The 25,125-nt window shown below is 44.7% G+C and overlaps 2 protein-coding genes and 1 long non-coding RNA gene across 8 annotated transcripts in view; 1 reads left to right on the top strand and 2 right to left on the bottom strand.

Annotated features, from left to right (window-relative positions):
• Window positions 1–25,048, top strand: part of LOC124117143 — a 31,057-nt gene extending 6,009 nt beyond the window's left edge. Inside the window, exons 1-5 of one of the 2 annotated variants that reach the window (XM_046478893.2) lie at window positions 18,987–19,212; window positions 19,816–19,947; window positions 21,228–21,366; window positions 21,984–22,445; window positions 22,970–25,048. In XM_046478893.2, coding sequence (XP_046334849.2) covers window positions 19,816–19,947; window positions 21,228–21,366; window positions 21,984–22,445; window positions 22,970–24,459 — 2,223 coding nt within the window. In that variant the 5' untranslated portion in view covers window positions 18,987–19,212 and the 3' untranslated portion in view covers window positions 24,460–25,048. Of the gene's footprint in view, window positions 1–18,986; window positions 19,213–19,815; window positions 19,948–21,227; window positions 21,367–21,983; window positions 22,446–22,969 lie in introns of those variants that run through there. The other variant, XM_048393534.1, reaches the window with a different exon arrangement.
• Window positions 4,279–14,997, bottom strand: LOC124117169. 3 transcript variants are annotated; one of them, XM_046478940.2, is made up of 4 exons: window positions 14,713–14,997; window positions 12,911–14,204; window positions 11,541–11,666; window positions 4,279–5,590 (listed from the first exon to the last, which is right to left on the bottom strand). In XM_046478940.2, the coding sequence occupies exons 2-4, from the start codon at window positions 14,162–14,164 to the stop codon at window positions 5,426–5,428; spliced, it is 1,545 nt and encodes a 514-aa protein (XP_046334896.1). In that variant the 5' UTR covers window positions 14,165–14,204; window positions 14,713–14,997; the 3' UTR covers window positions 4,279–5,425. The 3 variants fall into 3 exon arrangements, with proteins under 3 accessions (XP_046334896.1, XP_046334882.1, XP_046334888.1); XM_046478926.2 differs by having other exon boundaries at window positions 12,911–14,209; window positions 14,713–14,996; XM_046478932.2 differs by lacking the exon at window positions 14,713–14,997 and having other exon boundaries at window positions 12,911–14,342.
• The window catches only part of LOC125378244, a 45,215-nt gene continuing 41,449 nt past the window's right edge, over window positions 21,360–25,125 (bottom strand). For all 3 annotated transcript variants that reach the window (XR_007220144.1, XR_007220146.1, XR_007220145.1), the window contains exon 3: window positions 21,360–21,988. This is a non-coding gene — a long non-coding RNA (uncharacterized LOC125378244). The remainder of the gene's footprint in view (window positions 21,989–25,125) is intronic.

The raw sequence follows: 25,125 nt of genomic DNA, 5'->3' as shown, positions 1-25,125 counted from the left end.
TGTTGTGTTCATTACACAGCATTCCTTCATCCTAACACTTGTAATCACAGCCTTTATCGCCAGTATTAGAAAGTAATTTCAACACTGCAGAAACTATTCACAGGAAGTGTAATTAATGGACGTTACATGTATATCCTTTTTTTCCATGTACTTATATCATAAGTTCAACAGTATTGTTATTCAACTAATCATGCTAATTCGGGGTATTCCAAAAGACAGTTATGCCCAGTACCTCATGATTTTGATAGGAGCAGACCAAAATGGCAATTGGGTGGTGACACCCAGGTGACTTTTAATTGTTGCTTAGACCTTCAGACCATCACAAAGTACATTTTCAATAGCTCCACCATTGTCGTCTTATGTTGAAGGTATTCTGAGAACTAGTAGAAGTTCAGGCTTTTTATAGGCTGTCCGTGAGTTATCACTATACAATCTAGTGAACAGGTTGCCCAGTTGTCCGATCTGATTGCTCTGATTATAATCCTTGTGTGTCAGCACTGTACCCGAAGTGGTAAACATCAAGTGCATTGTTTTCACGTGATCGCCACTGAATGTTTTCAGCAATATCTAAGATGCTATTATGTTATTTAATGTTCTATAAACATGTGACATAATCGATTGTATATATTATGCTAAGCTGATAGCATATTGAACTACTCAAATGTGTGTTAATATTTAGCCAAATTTGGCCAAAAGGTCTGAATTGGTTTCCAAAATTTGGTAACCGGTGACATTTTTAGAATGTTAAGAAGCACATGTTCTTTTCCGCATAAAGTCTTGCCAATGTTTTTACCAGGATTGAAAAGTATCAATATTGATGTGAATCCAGAGTGGACTTTCACTTTGTGAGTTCATTGGAGTATTGACAGCCAAACTGTATAAAAGTCCTAGCTTGTACCGACATTTATGGAATGATTGTCCCTCACTATGAAGGTTCATACTCCACAAAACTGACTCCAGGTGAATGTCAGTTCTTACATTTTATCACTATTTTACACCTCGAAGGATGTATACACAATTTAAGTAAGTACATGCGGCATTCAGTCAAACTGTCTGGCTTGGTTTAATATCAAAAGGGTCTACGTGATGAGGAACAGCACTTCTGTCTTTATTCGTGCTAGAAAGTTCCAGGGATATCCACAGGAATGTGAAAGTAGTCCGCCATTTCAAGAATAAAGTCTCGTAAAAAATGTATTCATGTCAAAATGTGTTGCTCATACACTTTTGCAGTCATGTGACTGGCCTCCAATGGAAAAGTTGTATATTGTGAAAACTTCACATTAAAATTTATCATTAAATAAAATTTGTTCTCAGTTACTGACAGTGTCAGTAAAACATTCCGTCTTTGAGAGAGCATGTTTTGACTAGAACTCAGTTTGAAGCAATACATTACTTACACACCACTAGAACCACAGAGAATTAGTGATATTTGATTTTATATTCTCCACCACATGCTGCTTTGCTGGTGATTATTTAGATACAGTATATCTACATGGTCCTATGATTGTTAAACTGTACTGATTTGATGTTATTGCAAATAAAACCTTTCAGGGTTGGCATTAAGGTCTCCGTGTTTTGTTTGTGATGCACCAAGGTGGATGTTGCAACTCACGTTGGTATTTTATACCGGTACAGGAGGAGCACATGGAGCCCAAGAGTCGGAATAAGCACCATGAGTGACAAAGGAGGAGGAGGTCAAATCAGAGATCAGGGCCCTTTTGGTCCACTTGAATGTTAATTTTTAGCCTTGTGGAAAACTGTGTAATATTGATGTGAAAAATATCAGAAATGTTCAAATAGCTGTCAACTTGCTTTATTTAACATCTTTCTTTCATCTGACAACATGAATGAAAAAGGCAGATTTTGATAACTTCAAGGTGGGGAACCTATGAGTAAGTCTGTAACCAAGGAAGTGTTTTTGTGGACTCATATGAAACTCAGCTTGTATCAAAGACTTGCTCCAACACAAGAGATACACCTGAAGATCCCTTAAATCAGCCTTCTTACATACATGTATTCCAAACCATGAAAGTGTTGAAATGGATAAAGTCTGAGGCTAAAAAACAAATAATAGTCTTTGATCTTAGGCACCGCCCGCATCATCATAAAGTTTGCCACATGTTTCATTTTTATTTCCATTTTAAAAAACAGACAATTCCTTTAATATTCCATATCCAATTGTTGTCATATACTATATTCCAGTATTTTAGTCATCACGGAGTACATTTATGTAAGGAGGCCCTTTCCCAGGTTGTGCCGTAAAAGGCGACTATGCTTGTCGTAAAAGGCGACTAACGGGATCGGGTGGTCAGGCTCGCTGACTTCATTAATGCATGTCATCGATCCCAATTGCGTGGATCGATGCTCATGACATTAATCACTGGATTGTCTGGTCAAGACTCGATTATTTACAGACCGCCGTCATATAGCTGGAATATTGCTGAGTGCGGCGTTAAACAACAACCAGCCAACCAACTTTCCCAGGTTGATTGTACACAATTGTTTATTGGGTTACACAACTGTTTATTTGCTTACATACTCATTTGAACAACCAGAAAAAAAGAGAGAAAAAACACCACCTGCCCACACTATATATTTTTTTTTAAAAAAACATTGCCTGAGAAACAATTCTTTTATTTTTTTAAGCCTAATTATCCTTTCCATTCCTTAGTTGTTTCAAGGTTTGAATCCCACATTTGGCAGGACTATGTTCCCTGGTTTGTTTGCACCACATCCATGCTTATAGGTCTGCAACCATGTGTTTTCTCTCACAGCCAACATTCTGTGTTATGGCAGATATACAGTTCAAAGCAGCATAAACCCAACTCATAACTTGTGTGGGACTTCTTGTTCTGGATGCTGGAGGAGTGGTGGTAGTTATCTCCCTTACACCAGCTTGCTACACATAGACTGGGCTCCTGTCTACCTAAACTAGTACACAGACAGAAGCTGATTTGTTGTAGGCTGTGACTGGATGACACTAAACATAACCTATACCCTTGAAGATCTGGGTTAGAATTCATCTTCAGAAATCCATCCATGTAAGAGGCAACCAACAGTATCAGATGGTCAGACTCGGTGACTTGGTTGATGCATGTCATCGTATCCAAATTATGTAGATCAATGCTCATTATGTCAATCCGTGGATTATCGACAGACCGCCATCATATAACCTTGAATATTGCAGAGTGTGGCGTTAAACAACAAACTAAACTAAACATAATATAACCAGAGCCCTTTTACCAACAACATTCATTGATCCTCGGTATCGAATGAAAACAAATAGACTACTTGAAGTTTGTTTGTGAAGTAAAAGTGGAATAGTGCGGCATTCAACTGCAAACACTCACTCTCACATGATCACCACAGATGTTTGAGATTGCACGTCTTTTATCCATCAAAAGTGATAGTAGATAGTTATACTCAAAGGGACCGCCTCCGTGGTCTGGTGGTAGAGCATCAGCCCGGAGTGCGGAAGGTCCGGGGTTCGATGCCCGACCATGTCATACCAAAAGACATTAAAAGATGGTACTTGGTACCCTGTCTGGTGCTCGGCATTAAGGGGCTAAAACAAGGACTGATCGGCATCAGTCCAGACTAGTACAAGCAGCTACACAAACACACACACACGTACATGCACGTCGCTATATAAGTGCAATAATCTTGGACGCGATGTTAAACCCCTTTTACCTCACCTATACTCAAAGGCAAGGCAATGGTTGCTGAAGCATTGACCCCACACACTCTATATCAATCTTAAATTACATGTCCTTGATTTCCTTTAGCCTATTTGATTGGCTACGCTACTAGGTCTAACGGACCAATCAGAATGTGAGTTACATACCAGCCTCAATGTTGGGTTGGCGATATCAACATCATCGCGGCCAGTCCCATTGAGTACCATAGTTTGTAAGAAATTCAATGTTGGAAAAACTGACACGCAAAAGAAAGGCTTCAAAAGTCATTTTGTTAGAGAGGATGTCTTCATGTCCATAAAAACTGGTGGTGGCTTTGGTTCTAGGCAATACCAGTTACCTCCCTTACTCATTTTCTTTTTCCTTATCTCAACGTTTGATTGGTACATGTAAGTAAAATTTTCAGGTAATCAAGGGCAGGTAATTTAAGACAGCGAAAACCTTGTGAATGGGTCCAGGGTGAGTGTAGGTTTACTGAAATGGAGATATGGATGGTGTTACCCACAGGGTGTTTATTTTGCTCAGGAATCCTGATTTTAATCATGTTCTTAATGCAGAGAGGCTTAGTAAAACAACAACAACAACAATTTCAGTTGTTTATTTACAATCATTGTCCAAGGTTCACTGCCAACAGTTCAACCTTGACATCTCCCCCCAACTCATTCTATATGCTGAGATTTGATATATATTCACCTCAACATGGTTCAAAATATATTCAAATGTATTTCTGAAAAAGTTAATTTCTCAACTCTGCAATTATGATTGCCTGTTCAAGATTCAATCAGCATGACCACAGGCAGATAGTAAACAAAGAAAACAGAAGATAGGCATGTGTTTGCTCTTCGTTATGGCCCAGTAGTTCAGGGAACACTTGTCAAGCCCTGTCAGTCACACCCAGGCATGTCAGCTTGATGTGGAAAGGACCTGTGAAGATCCAGAGTAGAATTGGTCTTCAACAACCCATGCTTGCCGTAAGAGGCTACTTACGGGATTGACTGGTCAGACCTTGTTGATGCATGTCATTCTGTCCCACTTATGTAGATCAATGCACATGTGTCAATCACACGTTTGTCTGGTCCAGACTCGATTTAAAGACCACCATCATGCAGCTAGAATACTGCTGAGTGCAGACGTTAAACAACAAACAAACAAACAAATGATGTGGAAAGCTGAAAGTGATGCAGCTATTGGATGTTTTTACCGCTTTAGTGAAACCCACGAGCTCAAGTATGGGGCTGACAAATCTGGGATTCCATCCACAATCAGGTTTCTAGCCAGCTTTAGGGACACATCTCTGCACAGCAATTGGTGGCAACTGAGAAGACTGCGCTCTGTTACAAGGAAGAAGGCTCTCCGTTCTGCACTGATTACCATGAAATATAGGGGATCTGACACCATACAGAACCATGTAGACGTATATAATATTCTTGAAAAGGAGCTGATTTTTTTTAAGTGAGTGATTGGGTATGGTTTTACGCAACTTTTAGCAATATTCCAGCAATTTCACGGCGGGGGACACAAGAAATGGGCTTCACACATTGTACCCATGTCGGGAATCGAACCCGGGTCTTCGGCGTGACGAGCAAACGCTTTAACCACTAGGCTACCTGACCGCCCACCAAGTACAAAGGAACTCAATGGGGATGAGCATGGGTTGCTGGAGTTGAGTAGGACATGATAACGGAAAGGGGAAGATCGAGGGTATGTAGCAGAGACTAAGAACCACAAAGCTATGCTTCTCTCAGTTTGGCCAACAGGTCATTGTATCCACATTCCTCCAACGCTCTCTCCAGATTCTGCCACCAGTAAGGTGCCCTCTGTATGTACTTCCACAGTTCCTGGTTGATCTTCTTCCTCGGCTTGACTTTCCCAACAGACAGCTGAGATATGTGTTCCTGAAAAGGTAGATTCCAATGTATTTATGAGTACTGTGAATTGTCTGATAATGTCCATGAACAAGGATGGCATATATTTGTTAATTTTGACCTAGATGATTTTTCTGTGATTACAGTGATGGTATTATTGTCTGCCACTTGGCAAATAGCCAACATCACCATAGCAAGGGACACCATCAACATCACCATGGCAGGGGACACCACCAACATCACCATGGCAGTTGACACCACCAACATCACCATGGCAGGGGACACCACCAACATCACCATGGCAGGGGACACCACCAACATCACCATGGCAGGAGACACCACCAACATCACCATGGCAGGTGACACCATCAACATCACCATGGCAGGGCAGGTGACACCACCAACATCACCATGGCAGGCGACACCACCAACATCACCATGTCAGGGGACACCACCAACATCACCATGGCAGGGGACACCACCAACATCACCATGGCAGGAGACACCACCTACATCACCATGGCAGGTGACACCATCAACATCACCATGGCAGGGCAGGTGACACCACCAACATCACCATGGCAGGCGACACCACCAACATCACCATGTCAGGGGACACCACCAACATCACCATGGCAGGGCAGGTGACACCACCAACATCACCATGGCAGGTGACACCACCAACATCACCATGTCAGGGGACACCACTAACATCACCATGGCAGGGCAGGTGACACCACCAACATCACCATGGCAGGTGACACCACCAACATCACCATGGCAGGTGACAACATCAACATCACCATGGCAGGGCAGGTGACACCACCAACATCACCATGGCAGGGGACACCACCAACATCACCATGGCAGGGAACACCACCAACATTAACATGGCAGGGGACACCACCAACATCACCATGGCAGAGGACACCACCAACATCACCATGGCAGGGCAGGTGACACCACCAACATCACCATGGCAGGGGACACCACCAACATCACCATGGCAGGGCAGGTGACACCACCAACATCACCATGGCAGGAGACACCACCAACATCACCATGGCAGGTGACACCATCAACATCACCATGGCAGGGCAGGTGACACCACCAACATCACCATGGCAGGGGACACCACCAACATCACCATGGCAGGGAACACCACCAACATCACCATAGCAGGGCAGGTGACACCATCAACATCACCATGGCAGCTGACACCACCAACATCACCATGGCAGGGCAGGTGACACCATCAACATCACCATGGCAGCTGACACCACCAACATCACCATAGCAGGGCAGGGGACACCACCAACATCACCATGGCAGGGGACACCACCAACATCACCATAGCAGGGCAGGTGACACCATCAACATCACCATGGCAGCTGACACCACCAACATCACCATGGCAGGGCAGGGGGACACCACCAACATCACCATGTCAGGGTGGGTGACACCACCAACATCACCATGGCAGAGGACACCACCAACATCACCATGGCAGGTGACACCACCAACATCACCATGGCAGTTGACACCACCAACATCACCATGGCAGGGCAGGTGACACCACCAACATCACCATGGCAGGGCAGGTGACACCACCAACATCACCAAGGCGGGGGACACCACCAACATCACCATGGCAGGGCAGGTGACACCACCAACATCACCAGGGCGGGGGTCCCACCACCATCCCTGACACAAATAGGAGACCCACCATCCCTGACACAAATAGGAGACCCACCATCCCTGTCACAACTAGGAGACCCACCAAGCCTGTCACAACTAGGAGACCCACCATCCCTGTCACAAATAGAAGACCCACCATCCCTGACACAAATAGGAGACCCACCATCCCTGACACAAATAGGAGACTCACCATCCCTGTCACAAATAAGAGACCCACCATCCTTGACACAAATAGAAGACCCACCATCCCTGACACAAATAGGAGACCCACCATCCCTGTCACAACTAGGAGACCCACCAAGCCTGTCACAACTAGGAGACCCACCATCCCTGTCACAAATAGAAGACCCACCATCCCTGACACAAATAGGAGACCCACCATCCCTGTCACAAATAGGAGACTCACCATCCCTGTCACAAATAGGAGACCCACCATCCCTGTCACAAATAGGAGACTCACCATCCCTGTCACAAATAGGAGACCCACCATCCCTGTCACAAATAGGAGACCCACCATCCCTGTCACAAATAGGAGACCCACCATCCCTGTCACAAATAGGAGACCCACCATCCCTGTCACAAATAGGAGACCCACCATCCCTGACACAAATAGGAGACTCACCATCCCTGTCACAAATAAGAGACCCACCATCCTTGACACAAATAGGAGACCCACCATCCTTGACACAATTAGAAGACCCACCATCCTTGACACAATTAGAAGACCCACCATCCTTGACACAAATAGAAGACCCACCATCCCTGAAACAAATAGGAGACCCACCATCCTTGACACAATTAGAAGACCCACCATCCTTGACACAAATAGAAGACCCACCATCCCTGAAACAAATAGGAGACCCACCATCCCTGTCACAAATGGGAGACCCACCATCCCTGACATAAACAGGAGACCCACCATCCCTGACACAAACAGGAGACCCACAATCCCTGACACAGATAGAAGACCCACCATCCTTGACACAAATAGGAGACCCAACATCCCTGACACAAACAGGAGACCCACCATCCCTGTCACAAATAGGAGACCCACCATCCCTGACACAGATAGAAGACCATCCATCCCCGACATAATTAGAAGACCCACCATCCTTGACACAAATAGAAGACCCACCATCCCTGACACAAACAGGAGACCCACCATCCCTGACACAAATAGGAGACCCACCATCCCTGTCACAAATGGGAGACCCACCATCCCTGACATAAACAGGAGACCCACCATCCCTGACACAAACAGGAGACCTACAATCCCTGTCACAAATAGGAGACCCACCATCCCTGACACAAATAGAAGACCCAGCATCCCTGACACAAATAGGAGAACCACCATCCCTGACACAAATAGGAGACCCACCATCCCTGACATAATTAGAAGACTCACCATCCCTGACACAAATAGGAGACCACCCATCCCTGACACAGATAGAAGACACACCATCCCTGACACAGATAGAAGACCCACCATCCCTGACACAAATAGGAGAACCACCATCCCTGACACAAATAGGAGACCCACCATCCCTGACACAAATAGAAGACCCACCATCCCTGTCACAACTAGGAGACCCACCATCCTTGACACAAATAGAAGACCCACCATCCCTGACACAAATAAGAGACCCACCATCCCTGACACAAATAGAAGACCCACCATCCCTGTCACAAATAGGAGACCCACCACCCCTGACACAAATAGAAGACCCACCATCCCTGTCACAACTAGGAGACCCACCAAGCCTGTCACAACTAGGAGACCCACCATCCCTGACACAAATAGGAGACTCACAATCCCTGTCACAAATAGGAGACCCACCATCCCTGACACAACTAGGAGACTCACCATCCCTGACACAAATAGGAGACCCACCATCCCTGTCACAAATAGGAGACCCACCATCCCTGACATAATTAGAAGACCCACCATCCCTGACACAAATAGAAGACCCACCATCCCTGTCACAAATAGGAGACCCACCATCCCTGTCACAAATAGGAGACCCACCATCCCTGTCACAACTAGGAGACCCACCATCCCTGACACAAATAGAAGACCCACCATCCCTGTCACAACTAGGAGACCCACCATCCCTGTCACAAATAGGAGACCCACCATCCCTGTCACAAATAGGAGACCCACCATCCCTGACACAAATAGGAGACCCACCATCCCTGACACAACTAGGAGACCCACCATCCCTGACACAAATAGGAGACCCACCATCCCTGTCACAAATAGGAGACCCACCATCCCTGACACAAATAGGAGACCCACCATCCCTGTCACAACTAGGAGACCCACCATCCCTGACACAAATAGAAGACCCACCATCCCTGTCACAAACAGGAGACCCACCATCCCTGTCACAAATAGGAGACCCACCATCCCTGACACAAATAGGAGACTCACCATCCCTGTCACAAATAAGAGACCCACCATCCTTGACACAATTAGAAGACCCACCATCCCTGACACAGATAGGAGACCCACCATCCCTGACACAAATAGGAGACCCACCAACCCTGACACAAATAGGAGACTCACCAACCCTGACACAAATAGGAGACTCACCATCCCTGTCACAAATAGAAGACCCACCATCCCTGACACAGACAGGAGACCCACCATCCCTGACACAAATAGGAGACCCACCATCCCTGACATAATTAGAAGACTCACCATCCCTGACACAAATAGGAGACCACCCATCCCTGACACAGATAGAAGACACACCATCCCTGACACAGATAGAAGACCCACCATCCCTGACACAAATAGGAGAACCACCATCCCTGACACAAATAGGAGACCCACCATCCCTGACACAAATAGAAGACCCACCATCCCTGTCACAACTAGGAGACCCACCATCCTTGACACAAATAGAAGACCCACCATCCCTGACACAAATAAGAGACCCACCATCCCTGACACAAATAGAAGACCCACCATCCCTGTCACAAATAGGAGACCCACCACCCCTGACACAAATAGAAGACCCACCATCCCTGTCACAACTAGGAGACCCACCAAGCCTGTCACAACTAGGAGACCCACCATCCCTGACACAAATAGGAGACTCACCATCCCTGTCACAAATAGGAGACCCACCATCCCTGACACAACTAGGAGACTCACCATCCCTGACACAAATAGGAGACCCACCATCCCTGTCACAAATAGGAGACCCACCATCCCTGACATAATTAGAAGACCCACCATCCCTGACACAAATAGAAGACCCACCATCCCTGTCACAAATAGGAGACCCACCATCCCTGTCACAAATAGGAGACCCACCATCCCTGTCACAACTAGGAGACCCACCATCCCTGACACAAATAGAAGACCCACCATCCCTGTCACAACTAGGAGACCCACCATCCCTGTCACAAATAGGAGACCCACCATCCCTGTCACAAATAGGAGACCCACCATCCCTGACACAAATAGGAGACCCACCATCCCTGACACAACTAGGAGACCCACCATCCCTGACACAAATAGGAGACCCACCATCCCTGTCACAAATAGGAGACCCACCATCCCTGACACAAATAGGAGACCCACCATCCCTGTCACAACTAGGAGACCCACCATCCCTGTCACAAATAGAAGACCCACCATCCCTGTCACAAACAGGAGACCCACCATCCCTGTCACAAATAGGAGACCCACCATCCCTGACACAAATAGGAGACTCACCATCCCTGTCACAAATAAGAGACCCACCATCCTTGACACAATTAGAAGACCCACCATCCCTGTCACAAATAGGAGACCCACCATCCCTGACACAGATAGGAGACCCACCATCCCTGACACAAATAGGAGACCCACCAACCCTGACACAAATAGGAGACTCACCATCCCTGTCACAAATAGAAGACCCACCATCCCTGACACAGACAGGAGACCCACCATCCCTGACACAAATAGGAGACCGACCATCCCTGACACAAATAGAAAACCCACCATCCCTGACACAAATAGAAGACCCACCATTCCTGACACAAACAGGAGACCATCCATTCCTGACATAAACAGGAGACCATCCATCCCTGACACAGATAGGAGACCATCCATCCCTGTCACAAATAGAAGACCCACCATGCCTGACACAAATAGGAGACCATCCATCCCTGACACAAACAGGAGACCCACCATCCCTGACACAAATAGGAGACCCACTGTCCATGACAGATACACCAACACCAGGCTAACCACTGTTCCTGTTTAAAAGTATATCCAAACCCATACACATTGTTCGTCCTTAAGGCATCCCCTGAGATGCTGCTGCAGAAGATTTGGGTCAACCCTGTCAGTGAACATGGGCAGAATTCCCTCCATTTTCTTTTTCTTGTTGTCATCAACTTCAACGGGATACTGAAAATGAAAGAAAGTAAATACAGAATAAAATATGTCCCGGTTCTGTTTTGCTTGTAGTAAGAAGTAACTAACTGGACAAGGAAATAGGTCCCTGGCAACCTATGCTTGATGTAAGAGAAGTGGATCGGGTGGTCAGGCTTGGTTGATTGCATGTCATCTTATCCCAACCGCGAGAATCAATGCTCGATTATTTACCAATCACAAATAGCGGAAATATTGTTAAACAATATAGTTTAACTACAAACAAACAACAACAAAGTCCTAGTAATATGTTTCGTGATACTGAGTGAGTTGGGTCTAACGCCAATTTGAATAGTATCCCAAATATATCATCGCATGTCAGCTTGATGTGGGAGAAAAGTCAGAAGTGATGCATGTCTCAGACATTATCCGCTTTGGTGAAACCCACGAGCACGGGTATGATGCTGACAAACCTAGAAAAATAATAGGGATAAACCAGGATTTGAACCCACAACCATAGGTTCCTGGTGCTCCCAAGGGACGCAACTAAACACAGCGAACTGTGGCACCTCAGACAATTGGGCCACCCGTGCCTCCATGCTTATTTACAATGTCTTGATGATTAAAAACTTGTCTGTAAAGGAGCCATATTTCATCCAGGGGTTTGACACAAACACAATACAGATAGTAAGTATAGGTCAATGGCTTGAGAACCTTGTACTATCAGGAAACTGCCTTCAACCATTCATGTTCCTGCCATCTAAATGTCCCACTTCTCAGTCATATTATTGTCTTGGACTCATTACCATCCTTGTGTCACAACGGGGCGGTCGGGTAGCCTAGTGGTTAAAGCGTTCCCTCTTCACGCCGAAGACTCGGGTTCGATTCCCGACATGGGTACAACACATGAAGCCCATTTCTGATGTCCCCTGCCTTGATATAGCTGGAATATTGCTAAAAGCGGCATAACTCCATACTCACTCACTCAATTTCAATTTAATTTTATATTCACTTACGTGGCATAAACTATATTCACTGAAGCATGCATCCCATTATACACACGCGAAAGGCATCATTATTATTACTGATGGTATCAATCGCCAAGAAAGGCTGAAAGGTTGAAAGGTGGAGTAAAACCATGCTCACTCACTTTTGTGTCACAAAGTATCGTGATGCAACAATGCATGCCTGGTGCTTTACAGATATTTTAATCAATAGTTCAGAACTGTTTCCACATGAAGCAGGACATTTGACCAAGAACACTGCTCCTGCAAACTCACCGGTTTTTCTTTGGATTTCTTTCTCTGTTTGCGACGGGTGTTTGTAGTAATGACCTCTCTGTCACCATGACTACGCCTTACATGATCTGGAGTTGCCCGAGAAGATGGAGGTTGTTCCATCCCAGCTTCCCCACCTGTCCCTCTCTGGTTAATAACCTGGTCCACATTTCTTGAGCTAGTTCCTGATCTGCTGCTTTTAGGTGGTTTCTTCTTTGGACTTGTCTTCAGAGGTGGACCAATGCTGTCTATACGACAGTGGGGTGGAATGGAGTCATGGCTGTCCATGTCTGGTGGAAGGTACTCTTGACCATGCTGACCACTGAATGAACTGACTGCTTCCCCGTGTCCAGCGCTAACTTGGCCAACTGCGGACCTCCCAGACCTGCGATAGTTCCTCCTGTCCTCTTGTAGCGGTTCTGATGTTCTGGAAGTGTGATAGCCTGACGATGAATCAAGTAAATTTGAACTTTCTAGAGTCGGTACTGAAAGACTTGACAATTGACTGCTGTTGTAATCCTGATCACGTTCTATTCCATCCCCGTCCCAGTTGTCATCAGGTCCCATCTGTGAATGGTCTGGGTTTGCCACGTGGAGACTGTCGTGATCGGAACTATTGCCATGTTGTGGGTGGGATGATGGGATCGCTGGTACGGGTTGTTTGGTCAAGCTTCTTCTTGCTCCCCAGGTCCATGGGGCAGGTTCTGCAGGGTACCCCTGATGTCTCTGTTCTCCCCAGGTCCGTGGGGCAGGTTCTGCAGGGTACCCCTGATGTCTCTGTTCTCCCCAGGAGGTGTTCCCTGGTCTGAGATGATGGGTGTTCATGTTCCCTTGATCAACCACCAAGTCAGGTACCATAGTGTGTCTGTGTTGTTCTGCATCAACCAAAGGCCTACCACTCTGTCCAGGACGGGCGTGGTGGTCAGCAGCCACATCCACACCCAAACAGTTCGGTACCACACCATGTACGTAGGGTCGGGATTCAGCCAATGATCTGCTTCCCTGTCCACTGTTAGCATTGCTGCCGACTTCCCCATCCCCCCCAGGGGCGAGACTTCTTGCACGTGACCCATGGCTGTAAGGGATTATGTTGTCACTAGCATCCTGTGTCGGCTGTGATGGTGGCAGATGTATCCTTGACAGACCCAAATCCACCTCCTTTCGATCACTGTCCCTCATCCCACCACCTTCCTCATCCCACAGCGTGACTTTACCACCAATGTCACTATCTTCATTTCCAGTAGTTTCAAAGTCCATTGTTTGTCCCACTTGTGGTATTCATTCTCTTATAGTCAATCTATTCTGGCAAAATATACAATCTTAGTTGTAAATTGGGACCCATTATGTAGAATTAACACTTAACTTTTTTAACATATTTACGTAGATACAGAGACCATATCATAAAGGTGTACTAAAAATAGGGATTATGTAGAATTAACACTTAACATTTTGAACATATTTACGTAGATACAGAGACCATATCATAAAGGTGTACTGAAAATAGGGATTATGTAGAATTAACACTTAACTTTTTTTAACATATTTACCACAGGCCCCTGAAGCATGATAGTGATATAACTGAAACAGTGGACCCATATATATAAATAGACTATATCTATATACATGTGTCCACTGTTTCAGTTATATCACTACCATGCTTCAGGGGCCTGTGACAGAGACCATATCATAAAGGTGTACTGAAAATAACAATTAAGTAAACAAACGGTTATAAACATTTGCTCTATTTTGGTATCATTAACAATATCAAATCGGAAGATACGTGTTTCCGTTAAATGAAATCTCACCTTTTCTTCGTACCTGCCAAGGGCGTCATTTGATCTATTTATAGTATCGGTTTTACCAAGGGGATTCCCCGTCAGCTACAATCGCTTCAAATTTCTCCAGGACGACGACAAGAAATGAAAACATGATATAATAAGTGGACTTAATAAGCGACTTGATCAATAATAACCGTTCATATGTATGTTTTGTTTCCTTTTCTATCACTGCATTTGTACACAGCGACCTCCATGTTTGCGATTCACCGTGTATCCTCAAAAGCGAAAGCTACTTTGAGACTGAGCTAAATTTGTAGCTCCACGCAGAGTAGAAAACTTTTCGGCACTGCACGAAGTTTATAACCTAATTTATAGTCGGCTCCATTCACAGAGTGTTCTATTACAGAGGCCACACATTCAGAACTGTTAATACAGCAGCCATAGTGCACACCCAGTTGCCATAACGGTCGCCTCTTACACATTGCAGAGCAGAGTTATGTACCGATACAAAGAATATGCGTGCATTATGGTAAAAAATCTGTAGCAGCAATTTTATGCATCATTTTAAAATGACATTTTCTTCTCTAGTTTTTAATGATCATTTTTTTATTATCATTACAATAATATTTGCGGTATTTTGCTTCAACCATGGTAGTTTGGTCTCCAGATACGGTTGGTACATCTGGTGGTTTGGTCGATATGTATGGGTGGTACATCCGGTGGCTTGGTCGATATGTACAGGTGGTACGTCTGGTGGTTTGGTCGATATGTACGGGTGGTACGTCTGGTGGTTTGGTCGATATGTACGGGTGGTACGTCTGGTGGTTTGGTCGATATGTACGGGTGGTACGTCTGGTGGTTTGGTCGATATGTACGGGTGGTACGTCTGGTGGTTTGGTCGATATGTACGGGTGGTACATCTGGTGGTTTGGTCGACGTGTACGGGTGGTACGTCTGGTGGTTTGGTCGATATGTACAGGTGGTACGTCTGGTGGTTTGGTCGACGTGTACGGGTGGTACGTCTGGTGGTTTGGTCGATATGTACAGGTGGTACGTCTGGTGGTTTGGTCGATATGTACAGGTGGTACGTCTGGCTGTTCGGTCGATATGTACAGGTGGTACGTCTGGTGGTTTGGTCGATATGTACGGGCAGGTACATCTGGTGGTTTGGTCGATATGTACAGGTGATACATCTGGTGGTTTGGTCGATATGTACGGCAGGTACATCTGGTGGTATAGTCGATATGTACAGGTGGTACGTCTGGTGGTTTGGTCGATATGTACGGCAGGTACATCTGGTGGTTTGGTCGATATGTACGGGTGGTACGTCTGGTGGATTGGTCGATATGTACAGGTGGTACGTCTGGTGGTTTGGTCGATATGTACAGGTGGTACGTCTGGTGGTTTGGTCGATATGTACAGGTGGTACGTCTGGTGGTTTGGTCTCTAGGTACGGGTAGTACATCCGGCGGTTTGGTCGATATGTACGAGTGGTACGTCTGGTGGTTTGGTCTCTAGGTACAGATGGTACATCTGGTGGTTTGGTCGATATGTACGGATGGTACAACTGGTGGTTTGGTCGATATGTACAGGTGGTACGTCTGGCGGTTTGGTCGATATGTACGGGTGGTACATCCGGCGGTTTGGTCGATATGTACGGATGGTACATCCGGCGGTTTGGTCGATATGTACAGGTGGTACATCCGGCGGTTTGGTCGATATGTACAGGTGGTACATCTGGTGGTTTGGTCGATATGTACAGGTGGTACATCCGGCGGTTTGGTCGATATGTACGGGTGGTACATCTGGTGGTTTGGTCGATATGTACAGGTGGTACATCCGGCGGTTTGGTCGATATGTACAGGTGGTACATCTGGTGGTTTGGTCGATATGTACAGGTGGTACGTCTGGTGGTTTGGTCGATATGTACAGGTGGTACGTCTGGCGGTTTGGTCGATATGTACGGGTGGTACATCTGGTGGTTTGGTCGATATGTACGGATGGTACAACTGGTGGTTTGGTCGATATGTACGGGTGGTACATCCGGCGGTTTGGTCGATATGTACGGGTGGTACATCCGGTGGTTTGGTTGATATGTACGGGTGGTACATCCGGTGGTTTGGTCGATATGTACGGGTAGTACGTCTGGTGGTTTGGTCGATATGTACAGGTTGTACGTCTGGTGGTTTGGTCGATATGTACGGCAGGTACATCCGGCGGTTTGGTTGATATGTACGGGTGGTACATCCGGTGGTTTGGTCGATATGTACAGGTGGTACGTCTGGTGGTTTGGTCGATATGTACAGGTGGTACGTCTGCAGGTTTGGTCGATATGTACGGATGGTACAACTGGTGGTTTGGTCGATATGTACAGGTGGTACGTCTGGTGGTTTGGTCGATATGTACAGGTGGTACGTCTGGCGGTTTGGTCGATATGTACGGGTAGTACGTCTGGTGGTTTGGTCGATATGTACGGGTGGTACATCTGGTGGTTTGGTCGATATGTACAGGTGGTACGTCTGGTGGTTTGGTCGATATGTACAGGTGGTACGTCTGGCGGTTTGGTCGATATGTACGGGTAGTACGTCTGGTGGTTTGGTTGATATGTACGGGTGGTACATCCGGCGGTTTGGTCGATATGTACGGGTGGTACATCCGGTGGTTTGGTCGATATGTACAGGTGGTACGTCTGGCGGTTTGGTCGATATGTACAGGTGGTACGTCTGGCGGTTTGGTCGATATGTACAGGTGGTACGTCTGGTGGTTTGGTCGATATGTACGGGTAGTACGTCTGGTGGTTTGGTACATATGTACGGGCAGTACGTCTTGTGGTTTGGTTGACGAGTACGAATTGATAGTATGTCTGGTGGTGTGGTTGAGGGTTACGGGTTGATATGCCCCGTGGTTTGGTTGACGGTTACGAGTGTATGGTATGCCATGGTATGGTATTGTTTGTAACCACTCGTCGCACGTCCACAGTCGCATCACTTATCATTGTGTCACTGATGCAGGCCGCCGTAATCTAGGTGAATCATTAGATGCGGCGTCAACCGACGAAGGTTCACTTCCACTTCACGTTCTTATGATATGAGTATAGATATAACCGTTTTTGCAGGAGAGGTTTCACTGTCAAAGTGATAAATCTACATAAAATCACACATAATGTTGTACACACACACACACACACACACACACACACACACACACACACACACACACACACACATATAGATATATATATGACTTACAATTGTAATTATTCAGGGTTTTACCTTGATCCTGGAATGAATCACTGATCATGCGGACAGCGGTCAGGACTGATAGATGACGTAACAGATGCGCTGTATTCGATGTTCTTTATTCATGAAGAATGTAGGCCTCCGGTCCGTGTTCATACAGGTGGTCAGTCAGCATATAACATATGTAACAATAGAAATAATCAGTCAAATTGGATCTTTCTAATGCAACTTTTCATAACAGATAAACATAGTCAAATGTCTACATCGGATCGGACCCGTGAAGATCCCGGGGTAGAATAGGTCTTCAGCAACCCATGCTTGCCGTATAGAAAGCGACTATGCTTGTCGTAAAAGGCGACCAGCGGGATCGGGTGGTCAGGCTCGCTGACTTGGTTGATACATGTCATCGATCCCAACTGCGTGGATCGATGCTCATGATATCAATCACTGGATTATCTGGTCCAGACTCGATTATTTACAGACCGCCGTCATATAGCTGAAATATTGCTGAGTGCGGCGTTAACCAACCAACCAACCAACGTTTGATGCCAAAGACATATGTAATATTACGTGTAGGGTGTGATATAAAATGTAGTAGGTATGTACTGATCACGCAACGTTTTATACCAGACACAAACCATCATAAAATGATTTTCGTCATCGACGTAACCTTTCTTACAAAGTGTGCGCAACTTTTATCTCCATGGTTACTAAAATACCTGCCTGTATGCATTAATGTGCGACCCTCGGGACGCAATATATTTTTTCTGCGTCCATTTTCTACTTTTGTGCGCCGCGTTAAACCCTGAATAATTAATACAATTTAACCATTTTTTTTTAATAAACGTATCAGATCGGATTATGCTGTTATGCCATTGCATGCATTTGGATGGTGAAAACAAATTCTCGCTCACCTGGGAATATCACTACGGATAGAAACTAAACACGTTTACACGTCAAAGTTTTCTTCGGGAAAATTTAACTTACTCACCTATAACGCGATGCATATATCATCTTCTATACAATATTATGTCATAATCTGCATGCACTGTATGGGTTTACCCAATGCATATTGCAGATCATTACACTGCATCGCGATAAAAGCAGCCGTAAGCTCCTGACAGCCTATGCAGTGTGGAGCTTTTTTAGCCTGGTCTCTAGTGTATTCTGTTGAATTTCTCTACCTCAATCTGCACCGACAGCATGGGTGGGTATTTCCTATGCGCTGTCCGATCCTGAGAGGGACGCATATCTTATTATATCATTCGCGACGCAAGTGGTGTACGAGGTAAGAATGAGTATCATATATATTTTCACGTGTCAATAAACATTGAAAACTATGCTGAATGTACTGTTCACTTCCAAATGCAAAGACATCTATTGCTATTCTTTTAAAGGAACGTAATTTACCGTAGTTCCCATGATTGTGCTGTGAACTGAACGTATGCTTCTGTATTGGGGAATACGGAAAGGACACTCGACCCGACTGTTGATCACGATGAACATTGTGTCGTTCAGACATTAGGCAATATTTTGTTCGCGCACAGGTTAGTTAACGCTGTCAAATATTCTTTTTCGTGGTACTACGTACATGTATTTAAACTGGTGTACACAAGTCTGGCAACTTAGCCCTGTCTGTTTTTCAAACCAGTCGTATTATATTTACATCTTCAGAGAGGAAATTTAATATTTTACATCTGTGGGTAATTTCGCAGTCAGAGGTATACCCAGTGTCGAGCGACCACAATTCTAGCACATGAAACGCATTATCTCAACCTTAGTCTTAGAGAAATTCAGTTCACACGTTCATCAATCATTCTGATACCGTATATATATATCGTCATAGACATGAATTAATATGTTCCAATTTTATACCGGGATTCCTTCTCAGATGGACGTTTACAAGAGGATGAAGCAGGTTATAAATGCCAACTACATGCCACTTCTAGCTGAATTAGACCCCGGTCTTATTGCTGCACATTTGAAGAGTGTTTTATCTGAGGGGGGAGCGGATCATTATGAGGTTAGTAAATACCTGTACTTCTACTGCTACTAATAATCAGACCCCTGAAGATCTGGGTAGAGAATGAGTCGTAAGAGGCGACTGACGGGATCGGCTGGTCAGACTCGCTGACTTGGTTGATGCATGTCATCGTATCCCATTTGCGTAGATCGATGCTCATGATGTCAATCACTGGATTGTTTGGACCAGACTCGATGAGTCGTCTCTTACGACAAGTATAGTCGCCTTTTACGGCAAGCATAGGTTGCTGAAGACCTATTTTACCCGGATCTCCATGTTTCCGAGTGTGTCGTTAAACACACACACACACACACACACGTAAACACACACACGTAAACACACACGTACACAATGGACGCATGTTTGAATCATCAGGTAAGCCCTGTTGACCACACACATATTTGTCTCGACACCAAAAACTCCCTGGCTGTAGGGAATATTGCATACCTGCCATATATTCACTGTGTTGAATCCATTGGGGTTCCGGATTGGAATATGCCCCAATGCGACCTATGCTAGTCGTAAGAGGCGACGCTAATAGAGATTAATACACGAGTGTCTGTCGGATACCATTTATCTTACAACGAGTGTTTCAAAACGTATCTAACGAGCGAAAGTGGTATCTGACACAACGAGTGCAGTAATCTGTTGCTTACACACCCTAAAATCGCAGCTTTAACATCGCATTTTGTCTATGCCCATGATCGCAGTTGCGCATTAATATACAACAAAACCGCCATTATTGACGTCACCGGACGTACTGCTTACTAGGGGCCACGGGTGGCCCAGTCGTCTAAGGCGCCGCGATTCGCTGTGCAGAGTTGCGTCCCTTGGGCACGCCAGAAACCTATGATTGTGGGTTCGAATCCCGGTTCGCCCCAATTATGTTTCTAGGTTTGTCAGCACCATACCCGTGCTCGTTGGTTTCACCGTGGGTAAACGTCTGAGACCTGCATCACTTCGGGCTTTCCTCCCACATTAAGCTGACACGCCGCGATATAACTGGAATAGTGTTAAAAGCGGCGTTAAACCCAACTCACTCACTCACACTACTGCTTACTACTCATGTCCTGTGGTCAGGTAAGGTAATTTAGCGTATCAACGTACCCCAATGGCGTGGGTCTTTGGTCACAATATCAACCACTGGATTGTGTGGTCCAAACTTGATTATTTACAGGTCGTCGTCATATCGCTGGAATATTGCGGAGTGCAAACAATATACCTCTATACAGTGTTTTCATACCGTAATTTGTTTGTCAGCGTTGTTTCTTGATTTCCAGCAAATAACCTTAAAAGGGACCAGACAGGCACAGTGTGCCACCCTTTTGGACGTTATTACGCTGCACGACAAATGGTGGACCCACTTCGCTGAAGCTCTAAAGAAATGCGGGAAAAAAACTCTAGCCTCTCTTTTCACAGGTATTTAGACATCAGTTAATGCGCTGCCGTCCATGTACATACAAGAGGCGGTACACCATGTGTGTAATGACTGATTGATTTGTAGTTGTCCATGATCCAAAGTTGGAATATCAACCGTTGTCACAGATGCCTCGCCAGACCATAATTCGGATAGACGAATTATATAATACTGCTTATCGACACCTTTGTATTTCTTTGTAAAAACAATCTTGTTACAAGAGACAGAAATTATTTGCCGACTGAGTTTCCGTATCTTAACTACCTTACATATGCGAGCCTTAAGCGACGTACATAGGGAAATATACTTGACAACACGATTGTAATAGTATCTCATTAATGTATGTCTATCACAATAATCATTTCCAGTGATATTCTATTGTCTATTAATTGTGTCATAAGGATTTCACGCTCGCCTGAGTAATACCTTTGGAGTCAGATTCATATTTTATGTACTGATGTTGAGAATTGAACTCGGACCAGACGTTGAACTCACATGTTGCTGGTTGGATGTTATTCGGTTGTCCATCCTTCAACACTAACCGGCTGCTGGAAACGTCTGAATCATTGTAAGATTAATTTATCCATCCAGTAGTGACATGTCGCCCATTTGGTTTCAGAGGAGCTGAAAAAGATAGAATCACATAAAGGAAAAATGACCAAAAGAAATCGACACACAACAACACACAACAGACACGAAAGCAAGACAGGGCTCACTGATACTGACTCGGCCTTTCCTTCTGCATGTCATTCACCAGTCTTGCTATCTTCCCGCAGCCGTCGAGGGTCAGATGATGGGTCCATGGCGAACTCAGCGGACAATGATAAAACTGAATTCCCCGTCAGACCAAGTCTAAATGGTGCTGCTGGCTGTGGACGGAACCTAGCCTCTGGACAAACAGATTTGTCTGTTGCGATGGCACAAAACAGAACAAAACAGACAAGTTCTGACAATTTGCAATGTACGTATACACTAGACACACCCTTGGGAAAAGCTCCTGGAACATTTATCACGAAGTTGTACCGACATCTAGATTCTGAAACCAGGATGGGAAACTACAAGGATCTAGCTGGTGAATTAGGTAAATATCTTGAATGACTCATTCTTTCTCTCAGCTTTTGAATGTCTGTTGTATGGCAAACTAGAATTGACAGTAACATGTGCACAAACTTTACATGTAAATATATATGTTATAGAAGGGTCGAGGGGATACACTGTTACATGCTCAAGGTGTAGGTAAGACATTCAATGACGAAAATAGAATGATAAATGATAAAGTGTTGGGCGAGAAGTACATATTGTGTGAAGATTCTTGAGTATTTGTCTTTATTTGTACAAGGAACCAATCATTTAGAATTCAAGGGGAGGATATTGAATTTTTTTTTTTTCAACAAAATACCTTTTCGGTTCCATGCTGCAAGACACAAAGGAAATCAGGAACTGAGCAAGATCATTTTCACAACACAATTGTAAAATCAAAAACAAAAACAAAAGTTTTTTCCCAGTATTTGGGTAATATATTCTTTTTTTTCAAAATAATCTCAGGGGGTACAGTGCCGGTAGTTCTTTATGATGACTTACCAAATTACTTATTTACATTTACAGGGTTTACACTTGACGAACTCTCAGCCCTTGTTAACACAGAGGGTGTTATTCAACGTTTCTCACAAGCACATCCCAAGAAGGCAACGTTTCGTTTCCTCATGGAAGCTCTCGATAAGTTAGAGAGAAAGGATGTTTTGGAGGACATCCGTAGGCTCACAGGCCTGGTTCTTCAAGTACAAGATCAAGAGGAACTAAATGGAACATCTAACTCAACCAGGACATTGGACAGAAACTGTGAGAGAATACCTGGAAAGGTTCCTGACATGTGCGGCGAGGTTCCTGTTGACCCAGGTGTGATCCCTTCTGATGTTACAAACGTTACACAGCAAGGTGGGTTTGGCCCACCCTCTAACATTAACCACAAAGACAAAATGGAATTCCATGGATCTGATGCAACCAAAACAAGCGAGACTATCAACATCCCGACCATGAAGACCGATCATGAAAAGACTTCTGAAAACAGAGTAGTTGAAGATGATTTAGACACTGCAGTTCATTTGGAAGAAACAGTGATAGCTGTGCATGGACATAAGGCGGGAGAGTACCTTGGGGAACACGACAATAGAAAAATAACGGCTACTGATGGTATGTCAGACATACCAGGTAACATTGATGATGGGGCAAAACCTGTACCCATATCTAAGGTTTTATCTTGCTATTCTGTTACTGGGGCAAGACCAAAACTATACCCTGGTAGTCACGTTCCAGGAACAATATATCTTCCTCCTGAAACCATAAATGAAAGACCAACACTGAAGCAACTGTCATGTCGGGAATCCAACAATGAAGAAAGGTCTTCTCAAGGTGAAACTCACGCACCAAGCCTTGAGAACATTGACCATCGAGACCAGACCCAAGCGCCTTCTCATTGCAGCAAATTATCGCCAGGGTTGGCAAACATTCCCAACTTCAGTGATATACTTCCTACAAAGAAGGAAAGAAATGAAAACGTTGCTTTAGAGGAAAATCATTCATCTAATGCACCTACATACACCCACTGCATTTCTTGGAGTCAATATTCTGAAAATGCAAGTGTCCATGACAAACTTGCAAAGGAAGTCCTCGAGAAACAGGAACTCAGGGGTGGGCATCGCCTCGAGCGCCAAGGTTCGGATGGAAGGTCTGCAACCCCAGATAAAACACCCAGATACACTCATGCTAATCACACCAGGGGAACAGTTGGAGCAAATCAAGGACTCGAGTTGAGAAAAACACAGATGAACCTTGGTCCTTGTCTTCCAATTGACGACAGTGAGTCTGAATCGCCATCTATGTCAGGTACAGATGATGAACGTGGTGAAGAAATGGACACTGGAAAGGGCTCTTTGGGTAAAAGCGAAGGTTCGGTGATTCAACAGAGACAGATACCTGTTGGTGTGGAGAGACAAATGGCATCTTCCCTTCTCAAATGGAAACGTTGCTTAATGACATTAGCGATGCACGTACATGCTGGCATCAATACAAACACTCTGCCGAACTGGTACGCCTAGACAGGACAACCAGAGAGCTTGATATTTGATGTAATGAACACATTTCAGGTCATATCCAAAGGATGTGATGTATAGGTGGAATCTTTGCTTGAAAGTGATGCCACACGTGGTGGTGCGTCTAGATCTTAACGGCCTAAAACTCATCTTAGTCAACTCATGCCACCTGCTCTGGACACTGATGACCTAATTTATCATGGAATTGGGTATATTTTAGTCTGTTGGAAAGCTAGCTTAGTGTCATACTGTAGTTGTTAAAGGTAAGACCATGCATACGTTATACAGAGCTGGGACATCTTATAATGCTTGATACAGAAAAAAATTATATCTTGATACAGAAGAAATTCTGTGTCTTATCATTGTTGACAATTGTAAGGTGGTCTGACAAGTAGGGAGAAAGGGATAGGAATGCCATGCTTCAATAACTTGTCACTAAATATTCGTCGTCTTCATTTATATTTTTAAAATCCATTGACATTCAGTTTTAACATTGACTTACATATACCTTCATTTTGGCGGGCATTTTTGGGGAAATAAAAAGAGACCAGTGAAACTGCCTCATGTGTTTCAAATTTGGATATATTGGATATAAAATATATCCACAATACTATATCACAAGAGGGATGACTTCAACTTTCCAACAGTCAAATTTCTCTTCATGTCCAACAA

The sequence above is a fragment of the Haliotis rufescens genome, unplaced genomic scaffold (genome assembly GCF_023055435.1).
Source record: "Haliotis rufescens isolate VD_foot unplaced genomic scaffold, xgHalRufe1.0.p SCAF_12, whole genome shotgun sequence".
Classification (NCBI taxonomy): domain Eukaryota; kingdom Metazoa; phylum Mollusca; class Gastropoda; order Lepetellida; family Haliotidae; genus Haliotis; species Haliotis rufescens.
The sequence above is the reverse complement of the archived record's forward strand: the minus strand, read 5'-3'. Positions and strand labels throughout refer to the sequence as shown.